The sequence below is a fragment of the Pollicipes pollicipes genome, unplaced genomic scaffold (genome assembly GCF_011947565.3).
Source record: "Pollicipes pollicipes isolate AB1234 unplaced genomic scaffold, Ppol_2.1 Scaffold_6686;HRSCAF=7923_pilon_pilon_pilon, whole genome shotgun sequence".
Lineage (NCBI taxonomy): Eukaryota > Metazoa > Arthropoda > Thecostraca > Pollicipedomorpha > Pollicipedidae > Pollicipes > Pollicipes pollicipes.
The window spans coordinates 35845385-35873298 of NW_023596921.1; the positions used below are offsets into that span (position 1 = coordinate 35845385).

General features: G+C 52.7%; 1 protein-coding gene across 1 annotated transcript; it reads right to left on the bottom strand.

The window, feature by feature from the left end:
• Positions 1 to 248: 248 nt before the first annotated feature.
• Positions 249 to 27133, bottom strand: LOC119107658 (glutamate receptor 1; the record flags this gene model as incomplete). The annotated part of the gene is given in 16 exon segments (XM_037231175.1): positions 249 to 351; positions 1696 to 1832; positions 3876 to 3983; positions 6987 to 7185; positions 7712 to 7940; positions 10165 to 10291; positions 10892 to 10986; positions 12711 to 12831; positions 13236 to 13346; positions 14700 to 14807; positions 15288 to 15467; positions 16013 to 16159; positions 16453 to 16573; positions 18122 to 18254; positions 22978 to 23104; positions 27052 to 27133. Coding segments are annotated over 15 exon segments (2025 nt in total), but the record flags the coding sequence as incomplete, so codon positions are not given.
• Between the last annotated feature and the right edge of the window lie 781 nt (positions 27134 to 27914).

A 27914-nucleotide genomic window follows, 5' to 3' on the forward strand; every position in this document is an offset into this window, starting at 1 on the left:
GAGAGAGGAGAGAGAAGGAGAGAGAAGATAGAGAGAGAGAGAGAGAGAGAGGAGTGAGTGAGAGGGGAGAGCATCTGGAGAGCTGGTACACTGCATATCAGTACGTTATGCAACTATGTGATGGCGGAATGCACTATAATGTTCCTACCGCTTAAATAATGTACGGATCACCAGTCACGTTTAGAGGGTGCATAAAGCATTGATGAAGTAGTGATAAAAACCAGGCTCTATCAAGGTCATGTGCTTACCTCTGCTTCCTTACATTCCGAGTTCGTAACCCACCATCTGTTTTCCAGTTTAGCGAGCTCTCCATAGTCCTTCATGCGAAGCACTGCCATGTTTAAAGCATTCCTGAAAGGACGTACAACAGCTCAACATACGGCTATGGGTCCTAGTTGACATGCATGCAAATTTGTTGTGTGCCACCATTTTCCGTATGCGTTCTATCAAAAATATGCTATGCTTATTAATTAACCACGCTGTATGGAGCTTGATATACGCACAAGATGTACGCACTATGTACGCAATTTATGGCATGGCATAAATAAGCGGCTTTAACCACACCAATACTTATTGCTTGAATAAAAATATCAAGCATCTTTAGGCGTATATTGAGGTAGTACTTGGCAATGCAGTATTTTAGAAATTTCTTGGCAAAGCAGTATTTTAGGTATTACTTGGCAATGCAGCTCAAAATGGCTTTTGACGTCGGCGCGTCCTCAAACCCAACGGCATCATTATCATTACTGTCATCACCACAACAGTGTTAATGATGAGAGTGCCGCGTATTTCAGCTAACATCTCATAATTTCGATCAATCGAGCACTTGATAACGCCTGTCAGGATGAAATCGGATAAGCCCTGCGCATCGGCGACAAATGATCTGGATAGATCTGGTGCGATCTGTATTTTCAACACAGCTCTGAACTCATCAGCCCACTTCCCCTGCAACATCGAGGCAGCAGCCTGAGTACACTTGTGAGAATTTTCTGTTATTGTGCTGGCACTCAAAGTAGCGCTTGGCGTATTTCGTCCGAATCATCGCGGCCTGCCAGCAGTTGCGTGCACTCCATCGAGTTATCATCAGGTCTTTGTTGACTGTTGACCGCGGGAGCTCTCCGCTGAGCTATTCCGACCGAACACCGTGTTTCTCGTGTAGAGAGCGCGCAGCTGGAGTTGGCCGGATGGGAATCAAAAGGCACATGGCATACACAAGTCCGCCACGTACTTATGACAAAGAGGAGCTGTGCAGGTTACTTACAACGGACGCACCAATAAACCTCGAAAAATTGCCGTAGCAGTGGTGAAGTAAATTTCATGACGATGTGGGGCTGGAAATGTGCTCCGTGCGGCCTGTTGACGACCGCTAACACATTAATACCGGGACAAATGGGCTAAGCGGATCAAGTGCGCAGTGCAAGGCCAACAGAACTGCTCTTTGAAAGAAACAATTGCAAAAAGGCGAGAGCCCTCAGTTCTGCAAGAAAAAAGCCGTTTTGATTGGAGGTGGTATCTCATAACTTTCTGGTGATTTGTGTCTAATGCTGAGGGACTGACACAATAATAGAGGAGAGGAAAATAGGTGCAAAGTTGCGCCGCGCCGCTCAGTGCAGCGAAAAGACGGGGTGCCAGCGCTTGGCGCGGCCCCAGCATCACACTGACAGTTGCCAGTCAGTTAACAACCCGCGTGCTCACCTCCAGGGCGAGTCAAGCGGTGTGGCCACGCCGTAGCCCTTGCTGTCCAGGTTCCTGCCGACCTTCATGGTGTCGCACGGCTGGCGCGAGTTCACGTAGTCGTTGGTGGTGGACTCCACCAGCAAAGCGTACTTGCCCTGTTGGAACGGCGCAGCATTGACATGGCCGGCCACAATGATGAGGTGCTGATCAGGTACGGTGCAGGCACAAGAGGGATGAGGTGCTGATCAGGTACGGTGCGAGCAAGAGGGGATGAGGTGCTGATCAGGTACGGTGCGAGCAAGAGGGGATGAGGTGTTGATCAGGTACGATGCGAGCAAGAGGGGATGAGGTGCTGATCAGGTACGGTACGAGCAAGAGAGGGTGAAGTGCTGATCAGGTACGGTACGAGCAAGAGAGGGTGAGGTGCTGATCAGGCACGGTTCGAGCAAGAGAGGGTGAGGTGCTGATCAGGTACGGTACGAGCAAGAGTGGGTGAGGTGCTGATCAGGTACGGTACGAGCAAGAGAGGGTGAGGTGCTGATCAGGTACGGTACGAGCAAGAGAGGGTGAGGTGCTGATCAGGTACGGTACGAGCAAGAGAGTGTGAGGTACTGATCAGGTACGGTACGAGCAAGAGAGGGTGAGGTGTGATCAGGTACGGTACGAGCAAGAGAGGGTGAGGTGCTGATCAGGTACGGTTACGAGCAAGAGAGGGTGAGGTGCTGATCAGGTACGGTGCGAGCAAGAGGGGTGAGGTGCTGATCAGGTACGGTACGAGCAAGAGAGGGTGAGGTGCTGATCAGGTACGGTACGAGCAAGAGGGGGTGAGGTGCTGATCAGGTACGGTACGAGCAAGAGAGGGTGAGGTGCTGATCAGGTACGGTACGAGCAAGAGAGGGTGAGGTGCTGATCAGGTACGGTACGAGCAAGAGAGGGTGAGGTGCTGATCAGATACGGTACGAGCAAGAGAGGGTGAGGTGCTGATCAGGTACTGTGTGAGCACAGGAGGAGATGGGGTGCTGACCAAGTACGGTACGAGCAAGAGAGGGTGAGGTGCTGATCAGGTACGGTACGAGCAAGAGAGGGTGAGGAGCTGATCAGGTACGGTACGAGCAAGAGAGGGTGAGGTGCTGATCAGGTACGGTACGAGCAAGAGAGGGTGAGGTGCTGATCAGGTACGGTACGAGCAAGAGAGGGTGAAGTGCTGATCAGGTACGGTACGAGCAAGAGAGGGTGAGGTGCTGATCAGGTACGGTACGAGCAAGAGAGGGTGAGGTGCTGATCAGGTACGGTTACGAGCAAGAGAGGGTGTGAGGTGCTGATCAGGTACGGTACGAGCAAGAGAGGGTGAGGTGCTGATCAGGTACGGTACGAGCAAGAGAGGGTGAGGTGCTGATCAGGTACTGTGTGAGCACAGGAGGAGATGAGGTGCTGACCAAGTACGGTACGAGCGCAAGAGGGATGAGGTACTGACCAGGTTCGGTGCGTGCACAAGAGGGGATGAGGTGCTGAACTGGTACAGTACGAGCACAAAAGGGGATGGGGTGCTGGTCAGGGACGGTGCGGGCACAAGAGAGGATGAGGTGGACCAGTTACGGTGAGGGCACAAGAAAGGATGAGGTGAGGTGCACCAGGGGCGGTGCGGGCGCAAGAGGTGATGATGCAAATAATGTATTGGTGATGCGGAAATGGATCACACCTGTGCGTGGAGGGATAAGTGCGTGCGCAATTAAAGCCGAGTTTGAGAGCTTTGCTTTTCGAATACTAGTATTCTATTGGCCCCATCTGTGACAAATGCATCAGGTCGGCACACGCGATTGCTGATTCGGTGCACCCCCTTTGAGCGCCGTTAGCATAACAAGCACCTCTGATATGAAGCTGGGGGATGAGTGTTTCTCTGAAGCTCATTTTTCGTAATCGACAAACGACAATGAGCGCTGGACATGTATTTTTCCTATGAAACCGGTACCAAGTATGACTTTAACTAGACTGGAGACTGGCACCTTCACCTTTGTGAAATTTCCGAAACCCGACAAGTAAATCACGAACACAACTATCAGTCGCTCTACCCAAAAGAATCCCAAAAATTGACCGAAGTACGAAGCGTAGAGCCATTCCCCCTCCCCCCCCACCCCCCACCCCCCACCCCCACCCACTGAGCATGCGGTCGAGCGGCCACAGGCCAACTTCTGGTATACCTTTGAGTTGCGTACTCTCTCGATTCCCTCTTGGTACGACCGGACGAACACGTGCTCGTTGGATGACATGAAGTCCCACATGCGCTGGTAGATGCCCAGTTTGGAGTTCTGAGGGAGACAGGAAAGGCTTGTAATGAGGAATAATTTATTTCTTGCTATTTCTGGGGGCATTTGTTACTAAATCAGCTCATTTGGGCAACCCAGTGCTCGTTGCTGCTTCGAACAGCACAAAAGGGGCTGACCAAAAAGAAATGCACCAGAATAAGTGCAAGGTCAGCGTCATATAGCAAAAATGGGTTACTTCCCCACAAAAGCAAGTAAAAGTAGCCAGAAGTGGAGGTGCAATGGGTACAATTTTAAGATAGTATTAAAAAGTACCGCAAACTGCCATATATCCCGTAAAGTACCATGAAATGAGGAGGATAGCTTAAAGTGACCCCTATTCAGCATATTATAAACTAGATTACCTTTTTTTAATAGTCCCTCTCTATCTCTCCCTTTCTCTCTCTCTTTCTCTCTCTCTCTCTCTCTCTCTTTCTCTCTCTCTCTCTCTTTCTCTCTCTCTCTCTCTCTCTCTCTCTCTCTCTCTCTCTCTCTCTCTCTCTCTCTCTCTCTCTCTCTCTCTCCTCTCTCTCTCTCTCTCTCCTCTCTCTTCTCTCTCTCTCTCTCTCTTTTCTCTCTCTCTCTCTCTCTCTCTCTCTCTCTCTCCTCTCTCTCTCTCTCTCTCTCTCTCTCTCTCTCTCTCTCTCCCTGTCGTCCTCGTTCTCGTCCTCGTCCTCATACCCGCCCTCGTCCCCGCCCCCGCCCCGTTCCCGTCCCCGCCCCCGCCCCCCGCCCCCCAACCCCGCCACTATGCACCCGTCCGGAACCTGCCGGCGCCTCCACCCCGCCCCCGTGCATCTGCAGCAGCCCCCGCTCCTCCCCCGTCCCAGCCCACCGCCCCCGCCCTCGCCTTTGTCTCGCCCACTCCCCGTTAGAAAACTTCGTGGATTGCGTAAATCCGTGGAATCCTCAGTACGAGGAAGCATTCGATGCCCATAGATTGCCGTCCTCATGCACCCTTTGCTCATCATCTCCCTCCTGTTCCGTCTTGGTCTCTCTTTCTCCTGCATTCGTCTCGTTCGGCTTTTCGTAACCCATCTGCCCTGGGCCTTCTGTCCTGCCCGCCCTCCCTCAGTCCCCGCGGCGTTGATGCCGCGCTGACGGCGGTGCATTAGTCGGGATGGCGGGAGATCGGGACCGTGGGTCTGCCGCTGTCCCCAGGGAGGTCGGCCTGTTGCTCTCGGCGGCATCCCGGCCCGACCACCTTCCCCCGCCCTGCCTGGCCCGACGCTGACGGGAGATCGCGCCCGCGGGGCTGACGGGAGGTCGGGACCTCGGGTCTGCCGCTGTCCCCAGGGAGGTCGGTCTGTTGCTCTCGGCGGCACCCCGGCCCGACTATCCTCCCCCCGTCCCGCCCTGCCTGGCCCGGCCCGGTGCTGGCAGGAGGGAGGGGAGGGTAAACGCTGCAAGGTCAGCGTCTGAGGCCTGCATGGCGGAGAGGTCAGGGCCAGGCGGCGGCGGGGGGTGGGGGCTCGAATCGGTTACTGAAGCGCATCCCTCGGCGCGCCGAATTCCGTGCCCCAGCGGGATTAATGAGCCCTGCTGCTTACCGAGCGGCCGTTTCGCTGAGATCTATCTCCGCCCGATCCAGCATGGCGGCGATGATGAATGTGTCGGCTAATGACGCAGCAACGCCCCACAGCAAAGGGGCTGACCCGCCGTGCCTTATGTCTCCCGCAACAGTGCCGCGCGTGCAGCGAAATCGTGCAATTTTAACGAGGTTCGCTACGAAAAGCTGTCAGCATTGGCGAAATGAAACTCGTTCCTCGGCTTTCTTGGAGACGCCAAATTAGACGACGAGCTGAAGGCAGCCACACAATGCGTAAGACATTATCTGGAATTACGGCTGCACCATAATCCGGGCTGAGTCTGACAGGCAGAATCTAACGTGTGCTATGTGCGATAAGGCATTCTCATCGAACGGGGTTTCGGAATTGTTCAAAGATTTATGAAAATTCCCCAACATTCATTATGGCATTTATTTACATTGCATAGACGTATTGCTCAGCTTCAAAGGTTGGGGATCTGGTCGCAAGTTTGTGCGAGGTGTATAAGACCAATTGTGCCCATTGTACATAGCTTTGCATTACAATTAACCGCTTTCAATGGCTCTCATGCTCTTTTGCATCCACCTTACTTGAAAAGGGTAAGCAATTTTTTTTCCTCTGAGCCACAATGAGTCTGACAACGGCGATCAAGATCTTTTGAAAAAATGCATCGATCTTGTGGGCCATTCATGCGCGGACACCAAGCCTCGAATCGTGGCTGTCAACGAGGCGTTACGCATCGCGGTTGAAATAATGGATTTGGAAATATTTCCGACAGTCGCGAGAGTGACATCATGGTTTTCGGAATTTCCAGAAACCGCGCGATGATCGAAAATTTCAATCGAAGGCTAACGTGCCCCTCGATGACTTGAGACGCATTCAGAAACATACTTGACAAAAGAGCTGTAATCTTGTAACCATGACCGTGACACTGCAATACCATAATGCTGAAAAAATTTGGCGGCTCGGCGACAATGGCCGACGTGTGGCTTAGACGTAAATGGTGCGTCGTCAGAGCCTGACGTCACCCAGTTTCACGAGGCCCCCATTGGCAGCTGTTTCAGGAGCAAATGTTCGAACCGGACATTCGTGTCCAATGTCGAAACTTAGCCGGCGTCACCTTGCTACAGTCAGATCCACGCGCTTTGTGAGCAGTATTTGGCGACTGCGACATCAGACATCGAATTCCTCCCTGGGCACCCATATGCCACGTTTCCACAAATGCCCACAGTCGGTATGCGCCCAGCCTGATCTCTTCCGTGCATGCTCTGTCCCGGGCAACACCCTTTAACGAAGCGCGGTACGAACATCGAGCGCCGGCCCTGCTGTGCAGAAAGGCGCAGCTATCCTTGCCCACATACCGACCCGCCAAGCACACGCGGCCACTTCTCCTTACGCCGTGGAAAGAGCGCCAAGCCCTCGCCCTCCGCCCAACCACCCCACCTAGAAGCGGCAGCCTGACCTCGAAGAAGGCGGTGGTGGTGCCGGAGCGCAGCGTGCCGTATTCGACGTCGTTCTGGGCGGCCAGGTCGTCCACCGAGTTGATGGGAGTCACCAGCCGCTCCACGGTCAGGAAGGCGGCCAGATTGGCCGTGTACGACGACACGAGGATCAGGCAGAAGAACCACCAGCACGAGCCGACCAGACGGCCCGATATCGAGCTGGAATCGACGCGGTCCATCGTCGGCTCGCCGGCGGCGCCGTCAGAGGAGCGCGCGCCGACCGGCCACGCCTGAGGCCGCTGATCAGCCGTGTTTCATCTCGGATAGGGCGCCTCATTTGGCAGGGAGATCGGATCGAATGCGAAATCTGGTGCTGCTCTCATGGCCCGTTGTGCCGCACGGCGCGTCTTAGTTACAGGAGGCAACGCACAGCCAGAGACGTCACATACATCTTGCCAATGCTGCCCCGCATATGCATGACAAGCTATTGCGATCAGAGGTGTAGTTTCATATATTCAGTTTGGGACGGGGGTCCAGCCCCGAACCCCTTCCAAAACTTCAAGCGGAACGTTGGCCAATTCCGTGAAACATGTAGTAAGCTATGGGATATGTTCAACTATTCTCCCTACCCAGTTCCCCCAACATATTGTATGTAACTACATCCCTGACCGCGATACAACAGTCCGGACCCAAAAGGCCTGGAAAGACCCAGACCACCTCTACGGACCCCGCTAACGTGACTCACCGGGGGCTGATGTCACTGCCCTGCTTCAGAAGCGCGCCCAGCACGAACCACAGGCTGTTGTAGATGGTGAACTCGTTGGTGACGGTGGTGCCGAGCACCGTCTCCTCCAGCCGCCACTCGTAGGGCGAGAAGCGCGACACCAAGAACAGCACGATGCTGACGCCGAAGTAGGCGAACACGACGCAGAGCCAGATCTCGCGACTGAACGGGTTCAGGAAGGAGAAGAAGCCTGCGTTGGGGCCAGCGTCAGTGTAAGTGTTGGAAGGCCGGCGGTAGGCAGGCAGCAGGAGTTAGCACGGGTCAGCTGTGAGTCACAGCAGTGAGCCTCTGTCTCATCAATGAGCCTGTGTCGCATCAGTGAGCCTGTGTCGCATCAGTGAGCCTGTAACGGATCAGTGAGCCTGTGTCGCATCAGTGAGCCTGTGTCGCATCAGTAAGCCTGTGTCACATCAGTGAGCCTCTTTCGCATCAGTGAGTCCCTGTCACAGCAGTGAGTCTGTGTCGTATCAGTGAGTCTGTAACGGATTAGTGAGCCTGTAACGGATCAGTGAGCCTGCTGTCGCGTCAGTGAGTCTCTGTCGCATCAGTGAGTCTGTGACATATCAGTGGGCCTGTATTACCCTTATTCCTAGGAAAAACCAAGAACTCACTTCTGCTATTGTTTCGAGAAGGGCATGCTGCTGAAATATCAACCTAACTATATCTCTATTCTCCTGGTTTTTCAGAGGTATCAGGCTAATACTTCTGCCTTATCTGTGTGAGTAATGTTCCTTGCTAACGCACCGAACAACTTGCAATGCGCAACTGTGCTCATCTGATTAAGCGCCATGCTGATATTACCTATTACCACGTATATATACAACAGGTTTTTAACACGTTTTATGTCATGTTTTCATGTCACGTTTTAACTGTTATCAATCTATCCATTATTGATCTAGCTTGAATCACACGGGGACATTGTCCCCCAGGAATTAAGGACTCCAATGAAGCAATTTTGTGATGGGGGCTCAAACCTACTTCCGAACCTGTGACCTCTCTTTCATAATGCAAAGGTTAAAAAGGATGTCTATAGCGCAACTCAGGAGCGGACAGGTGGGAGGCAAGCAATTTTTTTAATGCGGCGTGTTTGATGGATTTAGACAACACGTCACATCAAAGGCCGGATAACGAGGCTAAACCCATCGCATGTCCCCAGACCTATAAAAAATAGGCAGTAAAGTTTAACCTGGAAGCGTTTTTGTTTCGTTATCACCTACCAGATCCTTATGTTACTCTTGCGTATGTGGTCAAATTTGTCCAAATCATAAAGCACCACAGTACCATAGTCGTAAAGTACCGCAAAAAACACCGTTGTTACCGTGAGGACGGCATGAAAATAAGCACGAGCTCTGATGAAGTGTCAGCTTCTATCAAAACCCATAGGTTGTGAAAAGTGGCATGGAACGAGGTGAACCAAACTACAAGACCTCTCACATAGATGTTACGGGACGGAAATGAAAGCTCACATGCGCAAGTGTATCTGTGGCGCTCCGCCGGCGGCCGTCACCCGCCCCGTCCCCCACCTGCAGCACGTCACCCGCCACGTCTCCCACCTGCAGCACGTCACCCGTCACGTCTCCCACCTGCAGCACGTCACCCGCCACGTCCCCCCCTGCAGCACGTCACCCGCCACGTCTCCCACCTGCAGCACGTCACCCGTCACGTCTCCCGCCCGCAGCACGTCACCCGTCACGTCTCCCGCCCGCGCACGTCACTCGTCATGCTCCCGCCCGCAGCATGCTCCGTCACGCCTTTCCACCTGCCGCAGGCCCGTCACGTCTCCCGCCCGCAGCACGTCACCCGTCACGTCTCCCGCCCGCAGCACGTCACTCGTCATGCCTCCCGCCCGCAGCATGCTATCCGTCACGCCTTTCACCTGCAGCAGGTCACCCGTCACGTCTCCCGCCCGCAGCACGTCACCCGTCACGTCTCCTGCCCGCAGCACGCCATCCGTCACGCCTCCCACCTGCAGCAGGTCACCCGTCACGCCTCACACCTGCAGCACGCCACCCGTCACGCCTCCCACCTGCAGCACGTCACCCGTCACGTCTCCCACCGGCGGTCATCACCCGTCACGTCTCCCATCCGCAGCACGCCATCCGTCACGCCTCCCACCTGCAGCACGTCACCCGTCACGCCTCCCACCTGCAGCACGTCACCCGTCACGCCTCCCACCTACAGCACGTCACCCGTCACGCCTCCCACCTACAGCACGTCACCCGTCACGCCTCACACCTGCAGCACGTCGCCCGTCACGTCTCCCACCGGCGGTCATCACCCGTCACGCCTCACACCTGCAGCACGCCATCCGTCACGCCTCCCACCTACAGCACGTCACCCGTCACGCCTCCCACCTGCAGCACGCCACCCGTCACGCCTCCTGCCCCCAGGTGGTCACCCGCCACGTCTCCCACCTGGGTTCTTCTTGATCGGCTTCTTAATCATGATGGAGATACCGAGCGTCATGAACGGCTTGGTGAAGGACACGACCTCCTCGCGGGCCAGGCTGATGGAGAGCGGCGCCACGGCTATGTCGGCCTCCTGCCGAGCGCGATCGGCGCGGTGACGGTCAGCGGCGCAGACGCGGCCGGGCGTCTCATCAATGGCGCCCTCCCATCGGCCGCTGGGTCCGTTTGTGACAGATATATTTTGACACGCCCATGACGCTCTCAGGGCCCACCTGCAGCGGACTTATGTGCATGGATGAATAGGCAATGCGTCAAGTTGCGAGAAGCAGATGAAATTGGAACATACTCACTCACCTCTGTTGGTCACAAATATCTCTGTTCCTGATGACCAAGGTAGTTTCTTAAGCCCGCAATAACTATCCTGCTCGGCATCGATTCACTTGCGTCTGTGCAGAGCTTACCCTTGCGCTTACGCAACGCTTGCGATCATGCGTTCACCGCCGGCCTTTAACCAGCGAGCCTCAAGCGGGCAACAGTGTTTTTTAACTGCGGTGCGATAAAGGAGACGAGTTACCTTTAGTCTAAGTAGCGTCCGAAGATAACGAATACAAATAGGACGCGTCTGACCGGCAAACATCAAGGTATTCATGATTTTTACAGCTGTCTGCTTGCATGCGACATAGTCGTCATCCACTTTACATATTGAGCTGATGGCTAATACGGGTTGACATACCCGCCGGACCAGCTCCCCGATGATGCCGTCCCAGTTGCCGTCAACAGATGCGTTGACAGCACCGTACCGCCGGTCCTTCACCAGACGCATCTCATCTGTCGCCACATACGTAACACTTCAACGCACGTGCCACACGCACGCTCACGCACACAGCACTTTAAGAGAGTGTTCCACATTTGTAAGGAGTTTTGAACTGAAATCGACATTCTGAAGGTCATTCGGTGCAGTTCACAGCTCTGCCCTTCGCAATACCTAAAACCCTCCAATTTCTGGGCTACACGCCCGTGTACATGACATGCATGACGGCACCCAATTCCCGCCACCAAAGGGGTGATGCGGCGCCCAAGGCCATGAGTAGTATTATCGTCGAACTGTTCAGATCTGGTTCTGTGAGCACCATTACCAAGCGAAGTGGACATCAATTATGCCTCGCATATCCCTGCCGAGCCGGGGTGAGGCAAACAGGAACAGGTGAACAGGACGGCCACCTTATGGGCCATATAATATAACAAGTTTGACGCACTTACTAGTTAATACAGTAATGGGACTTGAAAGGAAATGAATTCAGAATAGTGCCATAAGTGAGTGTACGAATGCAAGTAAACTTATTAAACTCACCGATAAATACGCGAAAACACCCAGAGTAAGGGCCAAAACAGGAGCACATAACAATATTTGGCTCAGCGAGAACTTCCGGCACCGCACTGTGATCTCTCGGCTACTTTGAAGTGCTATAATTGGGTGCAATGATGGGAATTTCGCACGGCTGGTTTGGCAGCAGTTCAACGTCATACAAACGTTTCATGAGGCAATTAAACACGGACCCCTTGAGGAGCACAATCACGAAATAAAGAAACTGAGCTGCCTAAAGAAGTTTTTCAACTTACAGCATACTAATAATCATAAGGAACCGTATTTCATCCTATATGACGCTTGCTCCAATATCTTCAAATGCTGAGCATTCTCTTTAAGCACATTACGCACGCATAAAAATGCTTGAAACCACGCTGGCTCAAGCTGCATTACAATGCACCACATATTTCTGGATGTACATTACGAAAACATAAGCCAAGAAAAAGCATAAATTCACACTGCACTGGGAAATGCCAAGTGAATTGAGCTTGTTAATCGGCTGCTAGGCAAAGGCTCGGTGAACTCCACTCTGACAGGGCGATAAAGACGCCGTAACATCATCAGCCCAGTGTGTCTGCCGACTCGGAGCTGTTCGGCAATCTCGCCACGGACAAGCTTCAATGCGTTGTGCTTCAGATTACCAGAATGCAGCCTTCCACGCAGTTCAAATAACGCTTATAAGGTGTGTTAACGCATCGATGAGATGGACTGCACCTGCTTTACTCCGAGGCACGTTACGTCATCTTAGCCGACATAATACGGCGGGGCCCGGCACCAAACGTCGGACGTCGGGGCGCCAGCCGCGTTCCAAATCGGCCTTCCAATTACTCAGCCGTGCCATCTCCGGATGATCGGATCTCACCCAAGATGGCGGCGCCCAGCGCCCACTCGCGCAGGAGCTGCTGCCGTGGTAAGTCTGGCAGCGATGGGAGCGAAGGGCCCGCTATCCCGTGTCTGGTCCCGAGGAAAAATACGACTACAAAGGCTGGCTGGCACGGCTAACGGCGGGGGTGCGCTGCATGCCGCGATGGACTCGCCGGAGCTCTGAGGCGTTTTCCGGACAGGCAGAACGAGACCGAATGCTATCTGAGCATCTTATCTTGCCGCGAGAAGTGCAGAACGCGTGTGTTCACTTCAATTAGAAGGCTAATTGATATAAACATGGGCCACTCCTCCCTTTACTTACATGTGAAGCCGACCTGCTTGGCGAGCATATCGGCTAGGTCTTTGCAGTAGCCGACAAGAAGGTCATTGCCCGTCTTGTTAATGGCGTCCTCTCCCTTTAACACCATGATAAATGGAGGCTCCTGCAAGCCGCATATGTGTCCCCTCAGGCATATTCTATTCGACTGATCAAGCAGAACGACTTCAAAAGGCGTTCGATGTTAAAAAGTATCACACTTGACTTGCTTGCGCGTGATATTACATGCACAGAACAGGAGCGAATTTAGGTTTGTTTTGCGAACGGACCACTCTTTCGTCACTGTTGCACTGCTAGGTTTCACCGTCTCATTGCGACATGCACAACACCAAATGAAAGCACCGCTGAAAGACGCCCTGTAACATCAGTTGGGTGCCCAGCGCCGCGAGACGGTGACGCCGAGACCAAAGTCAGCGTACATCATAAATCAACGTGTAACAAAGCTTCGTCAATGGACTACATAACCACTGGGAATGCAACGACCAACCAGGCATTCCACAATGCACTTACTTCAATAGTAGTGATGATGATGGTGTTGTTTTTCTTGCGCACTCCCTGTTGAACCCTCCGGGGTCCGAACTCGACGGCATCGAACCCGTACAAGTCCGACCATACGCCCATCTGTGGGCGAGAGGTGAACAGCTGGTGTGATGTGATCCGGTAGAGGGAACACGGCATGGCTACGAAGCACACCACCATCAATTTGTGCACTTCCAGTTTCGACGCAGTCTGGAAACGTAGTGTGATTTTAGGCAGTAAATTATACGTGCCCAGCGGTGCCGGGGATGGGCTGTGTCCAGGATGTTTGAAATCATAAGAATGGTAGGGCGCCATATTTATGCATCTAGGATCATTTTAGATTACCAAAATATGAAAACTGCATTCTGCGATGATCGCTCAAACTATTGTATAATTAGTAAGCATGGCTTTATGTTTTCCACACAGAAAAGGAACAAAGCAAAATGCCGTGCCTCGTGATTGGCAAATGACTATTTGCATGCTTATAAGCCTTCGACGTGGTTAAATGCAACCATACTATATTTGTATAAGGTCATGAAAATTTTCACAACGCGGGCAACTAGACCAGTTACAGTTTGTTTCATGTCTAAGACCTTCATTGACAGCCAGTCCATGGGCAAGTCAATCACAAGTCCATTAAAGAAATAAGCCGGTACTTCGTGAAGCCCAAGTTGGTGCTCTGGGAGCCGGCTCGTTCGATTGGCCGCATCCGGCGTGGCCTTCAGCCCGCAGGCGATCGGCTGTACGCTCTGCTCAGTCGTTGAACTTTGCCCTCCGATCAGCCGACATGAAGCACCACCGCCTAGCGAAGCTCAAAGGCTGCCGCCGTCGCGATATATGACGGTCAATAGCGCTAAGATGTCCTCGGTTTCAGTTGTGTTAAGCTATGTTTTCCGTGATACACGGCGAATCATTTTCTTGTTAATACGGATCGAGGGGCTATAGTTCCGTCTTGTTTCAGGGAGCGACTTCTTACAATGCTGCATACTTGCATGGATGGGTGGGATGACTCTCTTCATTCCCGTCAGGGAATCGGTGGGATAGCTCTCTTCAGCCCCGTCTGAGACCTACGCACTTCCCGACACCATGCTGTTCCGCCTCGCGAGCTCACGCCGTGCGCCGGTTCGTTTACCTATTCTTCTCCTGGACGTCAGCACCAGCTCTTTCCGTAGAAGAGGGTGAAATATCACCGGCGGCTCGTTCGCGAGAACAGATAGTTGCGTATCGCTCACCAGCGGGAAGGCAACGGGATCACTCGAGACAGACGGAGAGCAGTCTGCCCCATCCGTGGGCTTACAAAGCATGTCAGGAGCAAAGGCTTATCGTGCAAATGGTACGACCGGACTGTTTTTGGTCCTAAACAAATAAAGTAAACCAAAGGGCACGCTCGTTCCGCGCTGGCCGAGCCCGGCGGGCTCACTCCAAGAGAGTGGCCGGAAGACAGCAGCTGATTACCTTCACTGGACGGCTGTTCACCGACATCTCGACAACATCCAGGCGGTAATTCTCCCTCTTCCCATCATCTGAAAAGCTTATATTGCCTGTGATGCCTTCTATTTTAGTCTGAAAAGGAGGAGCAGAAGTGATTGTCATAGCCGAGCCAAATCCTCGACGCCATCATGATGACAAAGCTGCGGAAAGGAGCCGATAGCCGTGTGAGGGATCCCGTTCACATCTAATCCCGCCGCCATAATTTGAATTTAAAAGCTCCCCCAAGGCATTAATGGCGAGGGGAGTTCCGCTCCAGCCAAGCCTTTTGATCGCGCGGTGTTAAGGGGAACTACTCGTCTAATTGGTGTACCACAGAAGGTCTGCGCTGAGGAAAAAGCTGTGCTCGGACGGCGAGGCTCTCACCACCAAGACACATCGCGAGGCCACATCCTGACAATACGAGGCCACATCCTGACAACACGAGACCACATCCTGACAATACGAGGCCACATCCTGACAATACGAGGCCACATCCTGACAATACGAGGCCACATCCTGACAATACGAGGCCACATCCTGACAATTCGCGCCACTAGCCGAAGGTCTACTCACCTTACGCAGCTGTTTCATGATCATCCCTCCGTGCTCGTAACCGGTGACGTTCGAGAAGTCCTGGGAGCAGTTGAATACCCGGCCTTGGACCATGCCGACGGAGCTGGCCAGCTCGGGCCAGAGCTGGCGCAGCGCCTCCGTGATGACCAGCAGCGAGTCGTACATCAGCGCCGTCTGGGCCTGCAGGGCACGGCAGCGGACGTCAGAGGCAGGCGCCGCCCGTCTGCCTGTCTGTCACAGGTCTGCGTCCGTCTGCGTCACGGGCTCAGGACGTCGTCATGGGTGATCTCTCACGCAGGCCGGCGGCGCTCGTCACCGACCAGGCGTTTCCAGTCAAAAATACTTTGCCGTCCGCCCGAGAGCAGCCAGAAGCATTCCGAGTCAGGGCAATTTATCAGAGCCGTTTGCGCCTGAGAGCACAATAACCCGTCGGGATATCGACACTGATGCGCGCTGGGTGGCGCGTCGGCCATGTTTGCACCGGTCGCCAGGAGCGAGAGAGCCGGCAGGAGCCACCGGTGCAGGCCTCGACTCCAGCGTGGCAACCGGGCGGGGCAGCAGGCTTGTCTGCAGGTCTGTCGAGCGGCTCCGCGGAGCCAACTCGGCTGACTTGATTGCGCAAACTTTTCGCCAGTCAATCGAGAGGTCATGAGCTGCTGCGAGTGCCGACCGACTTCCTCTCGGTGGCTGTGGGGGCGAGAAACTGACGAGGCAGCGCCCCTTACCGACAGTAACTTATCCAGGCCGGCGTTGCTCTGCCAGAGGCGCAGCAGGGCCTTGACCAGAGGTCGCTCCGGGTCCACCAGACGGAAGCCTGTGATGTTTATGGCTCCGTACTCCTGCACCCGCCTGTCCCACTCTTCATCCATGACCTGAAACAACGTAGCGCGGGTTTAAAATGCAACACGGCGCAAGTGAGCGCTGCACTCGGAGAGGTCCTCGACTTGCCCAAACACAAAGCAGGAGGGCTGCCGAGTCCCGCGGGCTACCCCGTCGGTAGAATCATGTGGTGACGAGAACACCACGAATCCCGACTGACCCATTTTTAGGCACAGCCCACAAAGCGACGTGACACACCAACATCGCTGGATCAGACGCTTTACTGGCGTGTCATACTCTTACTGGAGCCAGCGCCGGCGGGCCGGCAGCTGCGCAGGCCTCTCACCAGGCCGCTCAGCAGGTAGTGGTAGTTCCTGCGGCCCAGGTGGACGTCCTGCACGTGGCCGACGATCACTTCCTGAGCCAGGTGCGCCTCGCAGTCCAGCACCACCCGCTTTATGCTCCACCTGGTGACGTCAGTGACGGAAGCGCGTCACGCCTCAGTGCGGTGCAGTGCAGGGCTTTTACCTGAGAGGCAATCACGCGCATTGCCTGTGGCTTTTGTGACTGGAGACGCGACGGAAACGTGTCAACCAACATCAAAGTACTTCATCAAGCAAGGGAAATGAAAACGACCCAACCAAATTACACGCGTGTCCACGGGTGGTACAAAGAAAGCCAACAGCTTTGCTGATGACCGGGGCGCTGCGCACAGCGTGCGACGAAGCCGACCACCCGTCGTCACTCAAGTGACAGTCATCTGGGTCGCGGCCATTCAGCGGAGGCGGTGACGGACAGCCGCGGGGCCAGCAGCGGTCGCCGAGTGGGCCGCACGCCCCGTGTGGCGCTCGCTCCGCCGCCAGACCGGTCGATGGCGGTCGTGAGCGGAGCCAGGCGGCTCGGGCGCCGGCCCCGTCACGCGCCGAGCGGGTCCACCACACTGGTGCTGCAACGAAGGCTCCTACCGACTGGAGTGCAGCAACTGCTTCTACTGTCGATACTTAAACCCGACCTTAGTGCAGCACGACAAATTTATGCCGCAAAAAAATGCATGCTCGCCATTATCCCTACTGCAAAAAATGCGTAGCTATTACTTATGAACGACTTCACATTTACTCCGATAGCTTAATTCGACGATAGTGCTACACGATAAAACGTATCTTTCCAAAGCTTATGCCTGTCATTACCTCTACTGCAAACTCCTATACAGCCATTAGTTATACGCAGAATTACTTCCACAGCAAAAACGTAATTCGCGACATCAGTGCTACACGACAAAACGTATGCCCCAAAAGGCCACATTTCACTTATTGCACTTGAAGTAATGTCGCGTATAAGTAAAGATTGTATAAACCCTTGCTGTAGAAGTAATCAGATCAGAATATGTTTTAGCAGCATAAGTTTCGTTGTGTAGCAATCATGCCGTGCATAAGTTTTGCCAGCATAAGTTTTGTCATGTGGCACTCATGTCATGCCTGAGCCTTTACAGGAGAAGTAATGTCGCGTATAAGTAAATGCGGCATAAGCTTTCGCGATGCATGTAATGACGTAAATAATTTTTGGGGCATAAATTTTGCCGTGTAGCACTCATGTCGTGTATAAGACTTTGCGGTGCAAGTAATATCGCGTCTAAGTAAGGGCCGCATCAGGTTTTGCATTACAAGTAATGCTGCGTACAGCTGATGTCGGAGCACTCCTGTCGGTAGGGGTTTTTGCCATAGCACTCGTGTTGTGACACCGTGCCGAGCTGGCGCCGCTGCCGGTCACGTCAAAGACCGTCAGTGCCCGGCGGCGCTGGCGGCGGCCACGGATGCGCTGTCTGGACGCCGGCTCCGATCAGCGTCGGAAGCCCGCAGGCGTCGACTCACCGGTCCAGCAGCTCCAGCGAGCGCCGGAAGCCCACAGGCGTCGACTCACCGGTCCAGCAGTCTCTAGCGAGCGCCGGAAGCCCGCAGGCGTCGACTTACCGGTTTAGCAGCTCCAGCGAGCGCCGGAAGCCGCAGGCGTCGACTCACCGGTCCAGCATCTCCAGCGAGCGCAGGAACGCCAGCGCGTCAGCGGCGCCGAAGATCCGTCGGGCGTGCAGCACACGTAGCGTGCCGTTACCGGGCGTGACAGACTGCAACATTTGCTGCAGCCGGTGCAGGCCTGTAGGCGGTGACGGCGGTGTGACCCGACCTGACCCCCACGCCGTGTGACACAGGCCTGTGACGTCACAGGAAACACGACGGGGATGGACACCTGGGAGTTTTAACAAGATTTGGATGTGGAAACCTCAGCGTGCAAATAACAAGGTTCACCTGGCGATTGCTTCGAATTTAACCTCGCACATGCAAATTGTTTCCCTTACTATCCGTTTGCTTCGTGTTTTTGTTGTCATTTGTTTTTGCTTTCGTTTTTCTTGTTCGCTCGCTTCCTTTTTCATTTCATTGGAACTAATGCAACAACAAAAAAATGATAAGGAGGTGAATCGTACTAAATCAAACCGGGCAACCAAATAGCACGGGGAACCATCAAATAGTCCGGGATTGCAGCATCCAGTGTTCATATCGTCCAGGATCCCAGCATCCAGTGTTGATAACGTCCAGGAAACGTCCTATCCGTGACCATTGGGAAGTTCGTAAGGTCCGGGGAACACAAAGTCCAGAGTCGCAAAGTCCAGAGTCGTGAAGTCCAGTGTTCAAAACGTCCAGTATCCATGGTAACCATGGACATGTGATAACACCAGCACCATCCATACCAGGACCATCCATAGCACCAGTGAGGCTATGCGGCAGCATTACGTGACTCCTGCCTCCGTTTTGCGCGAAGGTGATATTTTTTGGGTGAAATGCATAATGTTATAACTGTGGTTTGCCGCTGGCTATGAACACCTAACGAAACGGATTGGCCTAGCTTAGAACAGAATGCAGTGCGTTTCTGAGCTTCAAAAAGTCTCAGATCTGTTTGGATGAATCCAATTTCTTGGAATGCTTTGGAGAAAAATTGCTTGCCTCCCTGGCATGCGAGCATATGGAAACCGTAACTGCATCATGCCTGTATACGGCACTGTCCTAACGGTGGAATGTGTCGTGGACGTTTATTCTTTACTCGTTATGCAATCCTCGTTTCTAACTGAAGCTTGGTATATGCACGCATCAGTTATTTCCTAAAGCTGTTATCATATATATTGTTACATGGCATAGAACCACTGAGTATTAATGGAGATGTCGGCAATGGTGCCATTCTTTTTTATAAAGCACTTTTCCCAACTTCCAAGAATTGAAACCATCATTGCGAAAGGAAACGCAGCGAACACACAATAGGAAATCATGTTAACAGAAACTGCCATATCATGCCTATATTTTACCAACCATTGTTCACGACGACTAGTGACGGTGAATCATGTAAAAATGTTGTAATAGGTGACGTTAGTTTGCTTCATAATGTGGTTTCCGAACTATTTACACCGATGATAGACTACCGCGCGATGCCAGGCGTGCACTGGCGTCGTGCTGTCGGACGATGCACCTCGGCTTTATCCAGCGTATCATCATCGGGAAGTTTTCATTTGGTAAATGGGTTTCGCCCCACTCTTGATCGCTCTCAATCTGTCATTGATCGCACAACTTTTCCAACGCCGCTTTTTGTCTGCTCCATTTGCTCTAGAGCCTGGGATTTGATCGTCTTGCAGAGCGCTTTTCAGACCATTCCCCAATCCTGGAATTGCATACCGATGTTCCGTTTGTTTATAATTCAGACGGCTGGAGATCACTTTTATCCGGGCACTCTACACTCAGCTTCCCTCGGCAACGTTCAACGGAAGAAATGTTCCCGTAACTACCCTGACACCACAATGGGATGGTGCCAAAGTTCCCAGCTCATTCACGAACACTGAGGTGAAGTTGGATTCCTAAAAACTTCCGTTTTGTCCCAGCTCCTCAAAGTTCTGTCATCCCCAAGTTTTATAGTCGTCCACGCGCTATAGAGTTCTTATTCTGGAGACATTATTTACCACTAAAGATGAGAGGTTCCGCAGCAGGGGACCCAAGTAGGAGCTGCGTTTCCCTTATTTCACATCCAGCTTTAGATCATTACGGCTACAGAACTTGCAACTCTCGACCCTCGGCTCAAGATCCTCGCCGGAAAAGTCGTCTACAGATTCAACCCACCCTCGGCCGTATGAGTACTTCATCATCCGTCACAGGTGACTGGTATAAATCGACCATTCACATTCCCCCGGAAAGTCACATGCCCTACGGTCTGAACAACAAACGCTGGTCAAGAAATCCAGGAGATTAGTCGGCGCCAGCCTGGAAGGACAGGTATCCTTGCATCGGCAGCTATAACGGGTCATGCGGTTGTCGGCAGAGAAACCCACGATTTGACTTCATTTGAGTGCATTTTCGTCAAAACATTTACAGCAGACCTTGTAGCAAAAACGTACCTTTTTTGTATTCCGCTAATGATAAGCTGAGCTGTCTCCTGGGGTTGACATAATGTGTGTCAGCCAAAAATCTCACGTTTTTACAGACAAACCAACTTATATTTTGAGATCAGACAGTATTAGCCTAATTCCTCGGAAAAACCAGGCGAATAGAGATATAGTTAGGAAATATGGACCCTGTGCCCCTTTTAGAGCTCAAAGTCATCTGCAGAGCACAGGATCACACAGGCAGGAAAATAAGTGAATCTATTCTTATAAAAGTCGTCGGCCAGATCTCAGGATAAAGGGCCCATCATGGCCAATTATGCGAACGTGATATGTGCCTCTTTGTGTGATGTGTGCTAGCTTTAAATCGTTTACATGTGTAAGTGATGCCTGTCGCGTGATGTGCCATGCCTGTTCAATTGTAATCGTTTGCATGCATAATTGGCGCGCGATGTGTGATGTCCGTTTCCTTCAGCTCGCTTGCATGTTCGAATGAAGCGTGATGCGTGATGCCTATTTGCCGGAATTCGTTTGCATGCACACGTATGTCCGGGTATTCTAATTCTTGAATAGACATTGCTTCTTGGTAATTGCCGGCAATCGCTATTTGTTTAATCCCCTGAATGTTGGTGTCCAGTAGAAGCCGTGGTTTGCTCTTTTAAAAAAAAACCTGAAAAATCGAGTAGGATCATCGGCAGGCAATTGTGAATTCACTTCTGCTATTACTTCGAGAAAGGCATGTTGCCGAAATATCAACCTAACTATATCTCTATTCTCCTGGTTCTTCCGAAGCAGAAGGCTAATACTACTGTCTTATCTATGCGGCTAATGTTCCCCGATAATGCACTTAACAACTTACGCAACTTAGATTTTCATGTGAGCATGTGTGTTTCCATTTACTTCGAAGGCGTAAATTGTGGCGATCCCATGACTTGCGATGGTCTCGAATTATGCGGTCATACAATTAGCTCGGAAGTATGCAGCGACGACTTCTCTAAAAGGGTTTTCATATCACTCAAGACGTTACTCATAACCAGCGCCCGTGGATTATTGGGTCCCGTGGGTCTGATGCAACCCTAAAGGTTTGACACGATGACCTTCTAATGAGATGCATGCTTAACTAATAAATGCATCAATTGGTTCAATACAAATTATTTCAGGCTTTAGTTATCTTTGCACGTAATTGTTAGTTTCACGTAATAAGTTTGCTAAAGTGCCCTTTTATCTAGAAGCGTGGATTACGAGGCATATTTGAATCTTCCTGCACGTTTAAATGTGCATCTGCAGTGAGTCCATCGCTATTTTCATTGTCACGTTCAAATAACGGGAGCCTACGTCGCCTAAATCATTTACAAACGTCTTGAGTGGCTGTTAGCTGAATGGGGGGAGGGAAGCTGGCCATAGAGCATTTATTTCATTAAGAAATTGTTCGCGACTTTCCGCCGAGGGCCAAGTGTTGACGCAGCCGGAACTCGAGCCATCAGGTCTGCAGCTTCTCGTCCGGGATTTTCCTCGCGCACCACATGTATTTCGTCAGAGGCGAATGGCGCTGATGTTTGGACGAGGCCGGCACAACTTCAGCGTTTTTATGACGTTCTAAAAGACCTTTTAAAATGTCTGCCAGGGCCCACGAGAAGATACGGTGGCAGGACGTCACCACCAGAAGAGCTGCCAGATGAAAACTGCTGCCACTGCGAGAGCTCTTCCGTAAACAAACAACTTCACGCCACTTACGCTTGGTCTTCTAGTGCTCAAACTTAGCGACAGTCGCGAGAGAACCCAGGATATACACCTGGATGTGCTCCAGGCTGTGATGGAGTTCAAATATTGCTCCGTTTCTAGTGTAGTGTTTGTCCTTCCATTGGCTTGGTGGAACTTAACTAAAAAGGCCTCATCAAAATCATTTACATCATGCATATGATACCATGCAGTTCGGCGCCCACACCAGCATGATGATATGTTCACACAGGGTTTTTTTTCCTAAAGCGCATCTGACAAGAGTGCATAGACTCAGTCTATAAACTGTGTAAACTATAAACTGTATAAGCTCTCCACGTGGTACTTCTGCTGAATGTGTTTCCACAACTAGCGCCGCTGTGCACAAGGCATGCCTTCCTCATTCCTGTCCTTCTTTTGCATGTCTTGTAAGCCTGCACGTTTAGGATGATATAAACGGACATTCAGACCTTACGCCTCACTTACATTGCGACGACCAAGCTGTCTAGGACCTCAACTCAAGCACCTTCGGTTACGCATTACGCGGCACTCCTCTCATGACGTCACACGCTTTTCACGCGGGTTCGACGCGTATAAAAACGTCCCTGTGAGCGGACCACCAGCCACAGGGCCCCTGCTAACTCGTTAGCGCTAAGGTAATCTGTCACATCGCTCCTCACGAGTGGGCTCTGACGATTGGCTGATCGCTTTTAGCCCGTCACACCAGGCAAAAGCGGGACTGACCGTCTTCGGAGTCGTACAAGTAGATGATGCCCTGCCAGCGGTAGTGCCTGATGATGTCCAGGACGCCTCGGTGGTACCCCGGCATCATACTGAGCGCGTAGTCCATTGACGTTGACCTCTGGCGCACCTGGCATGGACCAAAGCACCGGTCACGCTAAGGGTCATCTATACTAAGCAACCCGCCAGTGTTGCGGCAACATGCCGCTTCACTGTATCTTGCGGCCACAGGAACACACAATCACTATGCAAAATCCGATCTTATGGGATTCATGATGCGTGTTCTGTGCTGCATCCTGTGCTTGTTGCATTTGGGTGAAGATTAGCAGAACATTGTTGAGGTGTACGTTTGCGAAACCATAGGCGTCTGTTAAAGTGTTGAAACGTTATTTGAGCATTGCCAGACAAATGCGCATCGCATAGTCACTTGCAAATATAAGCAGCACCAAATTCAACTATCTTATTTGAGCTAAAATAGTTGCCCTGATTTTGAACTGAAATTTGTGGCATAACGCACCAGTCCATGGATAGCGTGATTACTGGTTAAACCAAAAAAGGAATAAGTCTATACGATTTGGCCTTCGGAATAGCACCAGAGGCGGATAATGGCGTTCAAAGAGTATCCGTTAGATCTACACAATTCCACACAAAAGGCTGACTCCATCCAGTCCTCCTATCCTCTATCTTGCTTCGTCCTACATCCTCGCGACACCCCGCTCGTCCGGGGCAGGATGCATGCGTCAGCCACGAGTGGGCCGAGAGCCCCGTGGGAGGGGGACCCTACCGGATACCCAGCGCACATGCTCAGGTTAAAGACGAATCCCTCAAGATCGCATCTTTGACTATAATGCTACGGCTAAGATGCTGCCATAGTGAAAGCAGCAAGACCGCATGATCGTTTCCCACAGCCGGCATGGAAATGGAAGACCCTGCCATAATCTTCGCAGCGTGAGGACAAAACATCAAGTGAACAGAGTAATATGTCGCAATTTTCCGTATTTTGACTTAAGATCGGCCTGTTGGCAGGCCCAATCCCCTCATCCGTCATCGCTTGGGGAATGGAAGTGATCACCCTCCGAGTTTCCGGACGAAATCTGGACCGTGCCGGCCAAATGTAGCCAAGTTTACACGACCCGATGGTGATCAATGTGTTAAATTTCGGAGAGATAAATGTTTGGTGTTAGACCCGGCCAAAGGGTTATGACGGCGCAAAATAAGGTTTACACGGTGACGTTTGCATCTGCATGCAATAGTTAGTAATTCCTGCCTTGTTTTGGATATAGTTCATGCAAATCACAGGCTGGTTAGAATGTCTGCTGGTCAATGTCATGAACTATGCAACATCGGACAAACATCAGAGGTCATTTAAGGTCAATTTATAGGCATTCAGCTAAAATTATTCACTATGTCCAAATGTGATAGCTAAGCAGGTATGGTTGACATATTCCCAGAGATCGCTTGTAAGCAGCATGGTTACCGAAACACCAAAAACCAGAGAACAGTTACATGAAGTAACAATAGCCTGATCTAGCACTAATCCTTTATCTTTGCCAGAATCATAGCATGACTGTGAAAAATAAGAGTACGTTCATTCGTTAGGTGTCGGTTTCAAAGCTGCGCGATCAGCATTACTCTTGTCAGATTGCTCTGAAGTCATCCGAGAATTGGGTGGTCTTTAAAGTACTTGTGTGATCTGTGACATGATCATGTATGTCACAGATCCTAGCTTCACGATTGCTGTTCAAGATTGACTCTCATGGGCTCTACTCTGACTCTAAGGGCTCATGATTGTCGTTTGAATTTGTGCGATCTGATGAGTAGATACTGGGGTGATGGGAAACTGGGGGGGAGGGGGGGGGCGGGGAGGACTAAATTAAGCCCCAGAGGATGCAGATGACGTAATATCCCTGACGGTGCCGAGTTGTGAGCAAAATCGGTGACATCGAACCGAAAGATATGATGCGTGCCAAAAGAGCGGGTACGAGGACTAATGTAAGGATGAGCAGCACGAGACGATTTCTTACGCTTATGGTTTTCCATGCAAATGACTCATAAAGCCATGTAATCCTGATTTTTTCAGGACTACAAGGCTCGACAGGATGGCGTAAAACATAAAAGCGCCCGCTACGCCACCAACAAGCACAGCACACCAGAGCTGACGCCGCATTCCACAGGAGACCCCTCCCCTCTAGCAGGCCGCGGCGCGCATCCCGTCCCAGACCGGCAGACGTCCGAGCCGATTTGTGCGGCGATTTACAGCCTGCCGACGGTGGCGGCGACGGCGGCGGCGGCGGGCCGCTGCTCGGCAGCGTTCGAGCGGGTCGCGGCCCGACGCCGCCGCAATCTGGCCGTGGCGCGCCCTAGCTGCGCTCCTAAATTGCGACGACGGCTTATTGGCGGTGTCCGGCGGGCAGATTGAGAGCGCCCGCGCGCTTCACTGAGGCCGTCCATCAGGAGCAGGCTGCGGCGACGGGCGCGGCCCGGGGAAGGCGTCCGACTGTGACCCGGGCGGCAGGGTGGGGGCGCACATGGTGAGGTCATACGTCAGAGCGCGTCGCCCTGCGGGACCTCGGCACCGTCTGAGCAGGCGTCGGCGCGCCTTGCGGCACCCTTCTCAGCAGGAGAGGTGTTCCGGCGATGAGCATTGCTCGAGGTTTGTGATCACCTGTTATCGAGAACATTTGTCCGCATCACGTTCTGCAGCCGAGCGACGTCGCCTGGAGCCACAGCTTCCAATCTGCCCCGGGATCCCCTGCCCCCATCTCGGCGGTAAACAGGGAGAGCTATGTGGCCCCGTCGGCTCGGCGCGGCCTCGTAAACTGGCCGCCGCCGCCGCAGCCGGCCGTCATCAGTCGGCGATGGTCACCGCCCAGCTCGGCCGCGGATCGGCCGCCGTCAGGACCGCCCGTAGGTCAGCCTCGACGGCCGCGCAGAGCTGTGGCCGTCCGGGTACGAGTGGACCCGAGGGCGCGACTCATTTGGACGGCGACACGCTGACGGACGGCGCCGTGGATGGAATGGCGGCAACAAGTCGCCGCTGATGGCTCTCGGCGACGCCGGCCCGTCGTCACTGGTGGGGCCGGGGGAAAGCGACGCTGCAACGGGCTGTATGCCCGTTCCCCGACCAGTGGTGTTGCCAAAGGAAATCTTGGGGGCCATGTTTCACCCACCCCCTCACCCGAGGTGGTGGAGGCTCTCATGGTGCCGAAGGCCTGAATGCTTTTGACAGTTTTAGTCACTTACAGGCAGGACGGCGCAGCAGGGGAAGGGGGGCAGAGGGGTAGTTGCCCCTTTCCCTTTCCTGCCGACAGGCAGCGGGGGCAGGAGTATGTTACTCCCCCCACCCCCAAGCAAAAATGGAGGCCCTTTTCCAAATTACCCGTGGCTTACCAAATTGAGATAAAAAAGCCCTTCCCATAACTGGGCTAGAGAATCATAAACCTGACTCCGAAGGCCCTTTCATACAACAAGAGGCCCGCGTTATGGATCATAGGGCCACTTTTATGAATAAGGTAGCCCATGTTCCAGATCAGAAAGCACAATGTTGTGGCATCAGGCATCAAAATAAAATTCCAACCCTAGAATGTGCACCGAAAAAAGAACAAGCCCCTTGGCGGCGAAGAGGACGCGTGGGCAGGATGCCAACGTGCCAATGTGTCAATTCTGGCAATAATAATCCTTATATGCCAATTTAGGCTCTTCCTGGTCCTGGTCAACATCGTGGATTTTACCAAGGTTCTCGGATCGCCACATCGATGTAGGGCGTCACAATGGTCACCACTCGCGCAGCCATTCGTCAACCAGTCACCTAAACGCACCGTTCATCAGCCACTGCATATCAGCGTACTGCGCTGATGCAAGAACGAAATTGACAGGAATCACAGCCCTGTTTGACTACCCGAAATCATACAGAAAAACACGCATGGGCGTACGCACACGAAAACGAACACGCACACGCACACGCACACGCACACGCACACGCATACGCACACGCACGCGCATACCGTTTGCATGCGCGAAGGCCGGCAATGTTCTCCGAGGTTGAAAACGATCCGTCACGCCTCCTCGACAACTAACCTTTTGCGGAAACCGAGGCGCCACGAACGGTATCTGGAACGTATTGGCGTAGGAGTGCAGCGTGTCGAACGCGTCCGGGTTAATGTAGCCCAGCATCAGGTGCACACCCAGCGGCAGCACCTTGTCGCAAACTGCGGACGGAGGGAGTCGGCCGTTAGTTCTGCGTTCGCCGATAGAGGGCAGTGAGCGAGTCGTGACGAGCGGGCTGCACCGGCCCCAAAATGTCGTCGAAACCACCTGCATGTATACTGCGAACGGAATAAGGGCGTGGAGCCGTGATATATACAGTTGTTGGTTAAAGCTACGCAGGTGGCAATGCCTAGAGGACGGTCAGAACATGGCAACACCGTGCATACTCAACGCTTGAGATTCCAGAGAACTTCGCATGTATGATTATAAACGGCCGTCACCTACATCCCATCCTTTCTTATCCTCTATCTTGCCTCATCCTACATCCTCGCGATACCCCGCTAGTCCGGGGCAAACTGCATGCGTCAGTCACGAGTGAGCCGAGAGCCCCATGGGAAGGGGACCCCGACCGGGTACCCAGGGCGCATGCGCGGGTTAAAGCTCGGCGGTTAGCCCCCCAGGCGCATGCAAGCCTGCCCCACCGTTAACTATTTTCCTTCATTCCATAGCCCTGAAATGATCATTTCTGGTCGAAAAGGCTCTAATCCAAACAACGAACCGTCACCTACAAATGTCGCTGTAAATGCGTACCTATAATAAATACTATGCACAATTAGTGTTATAAACGAATGGTGTTATGGACTGGGACTATGTGATTCAAAAGATGGGAGTTCTCAGGCGTTACGCCCGCTACCCAAACCAACCTACTGACTTCTTTAAACGCATTTGGAGGG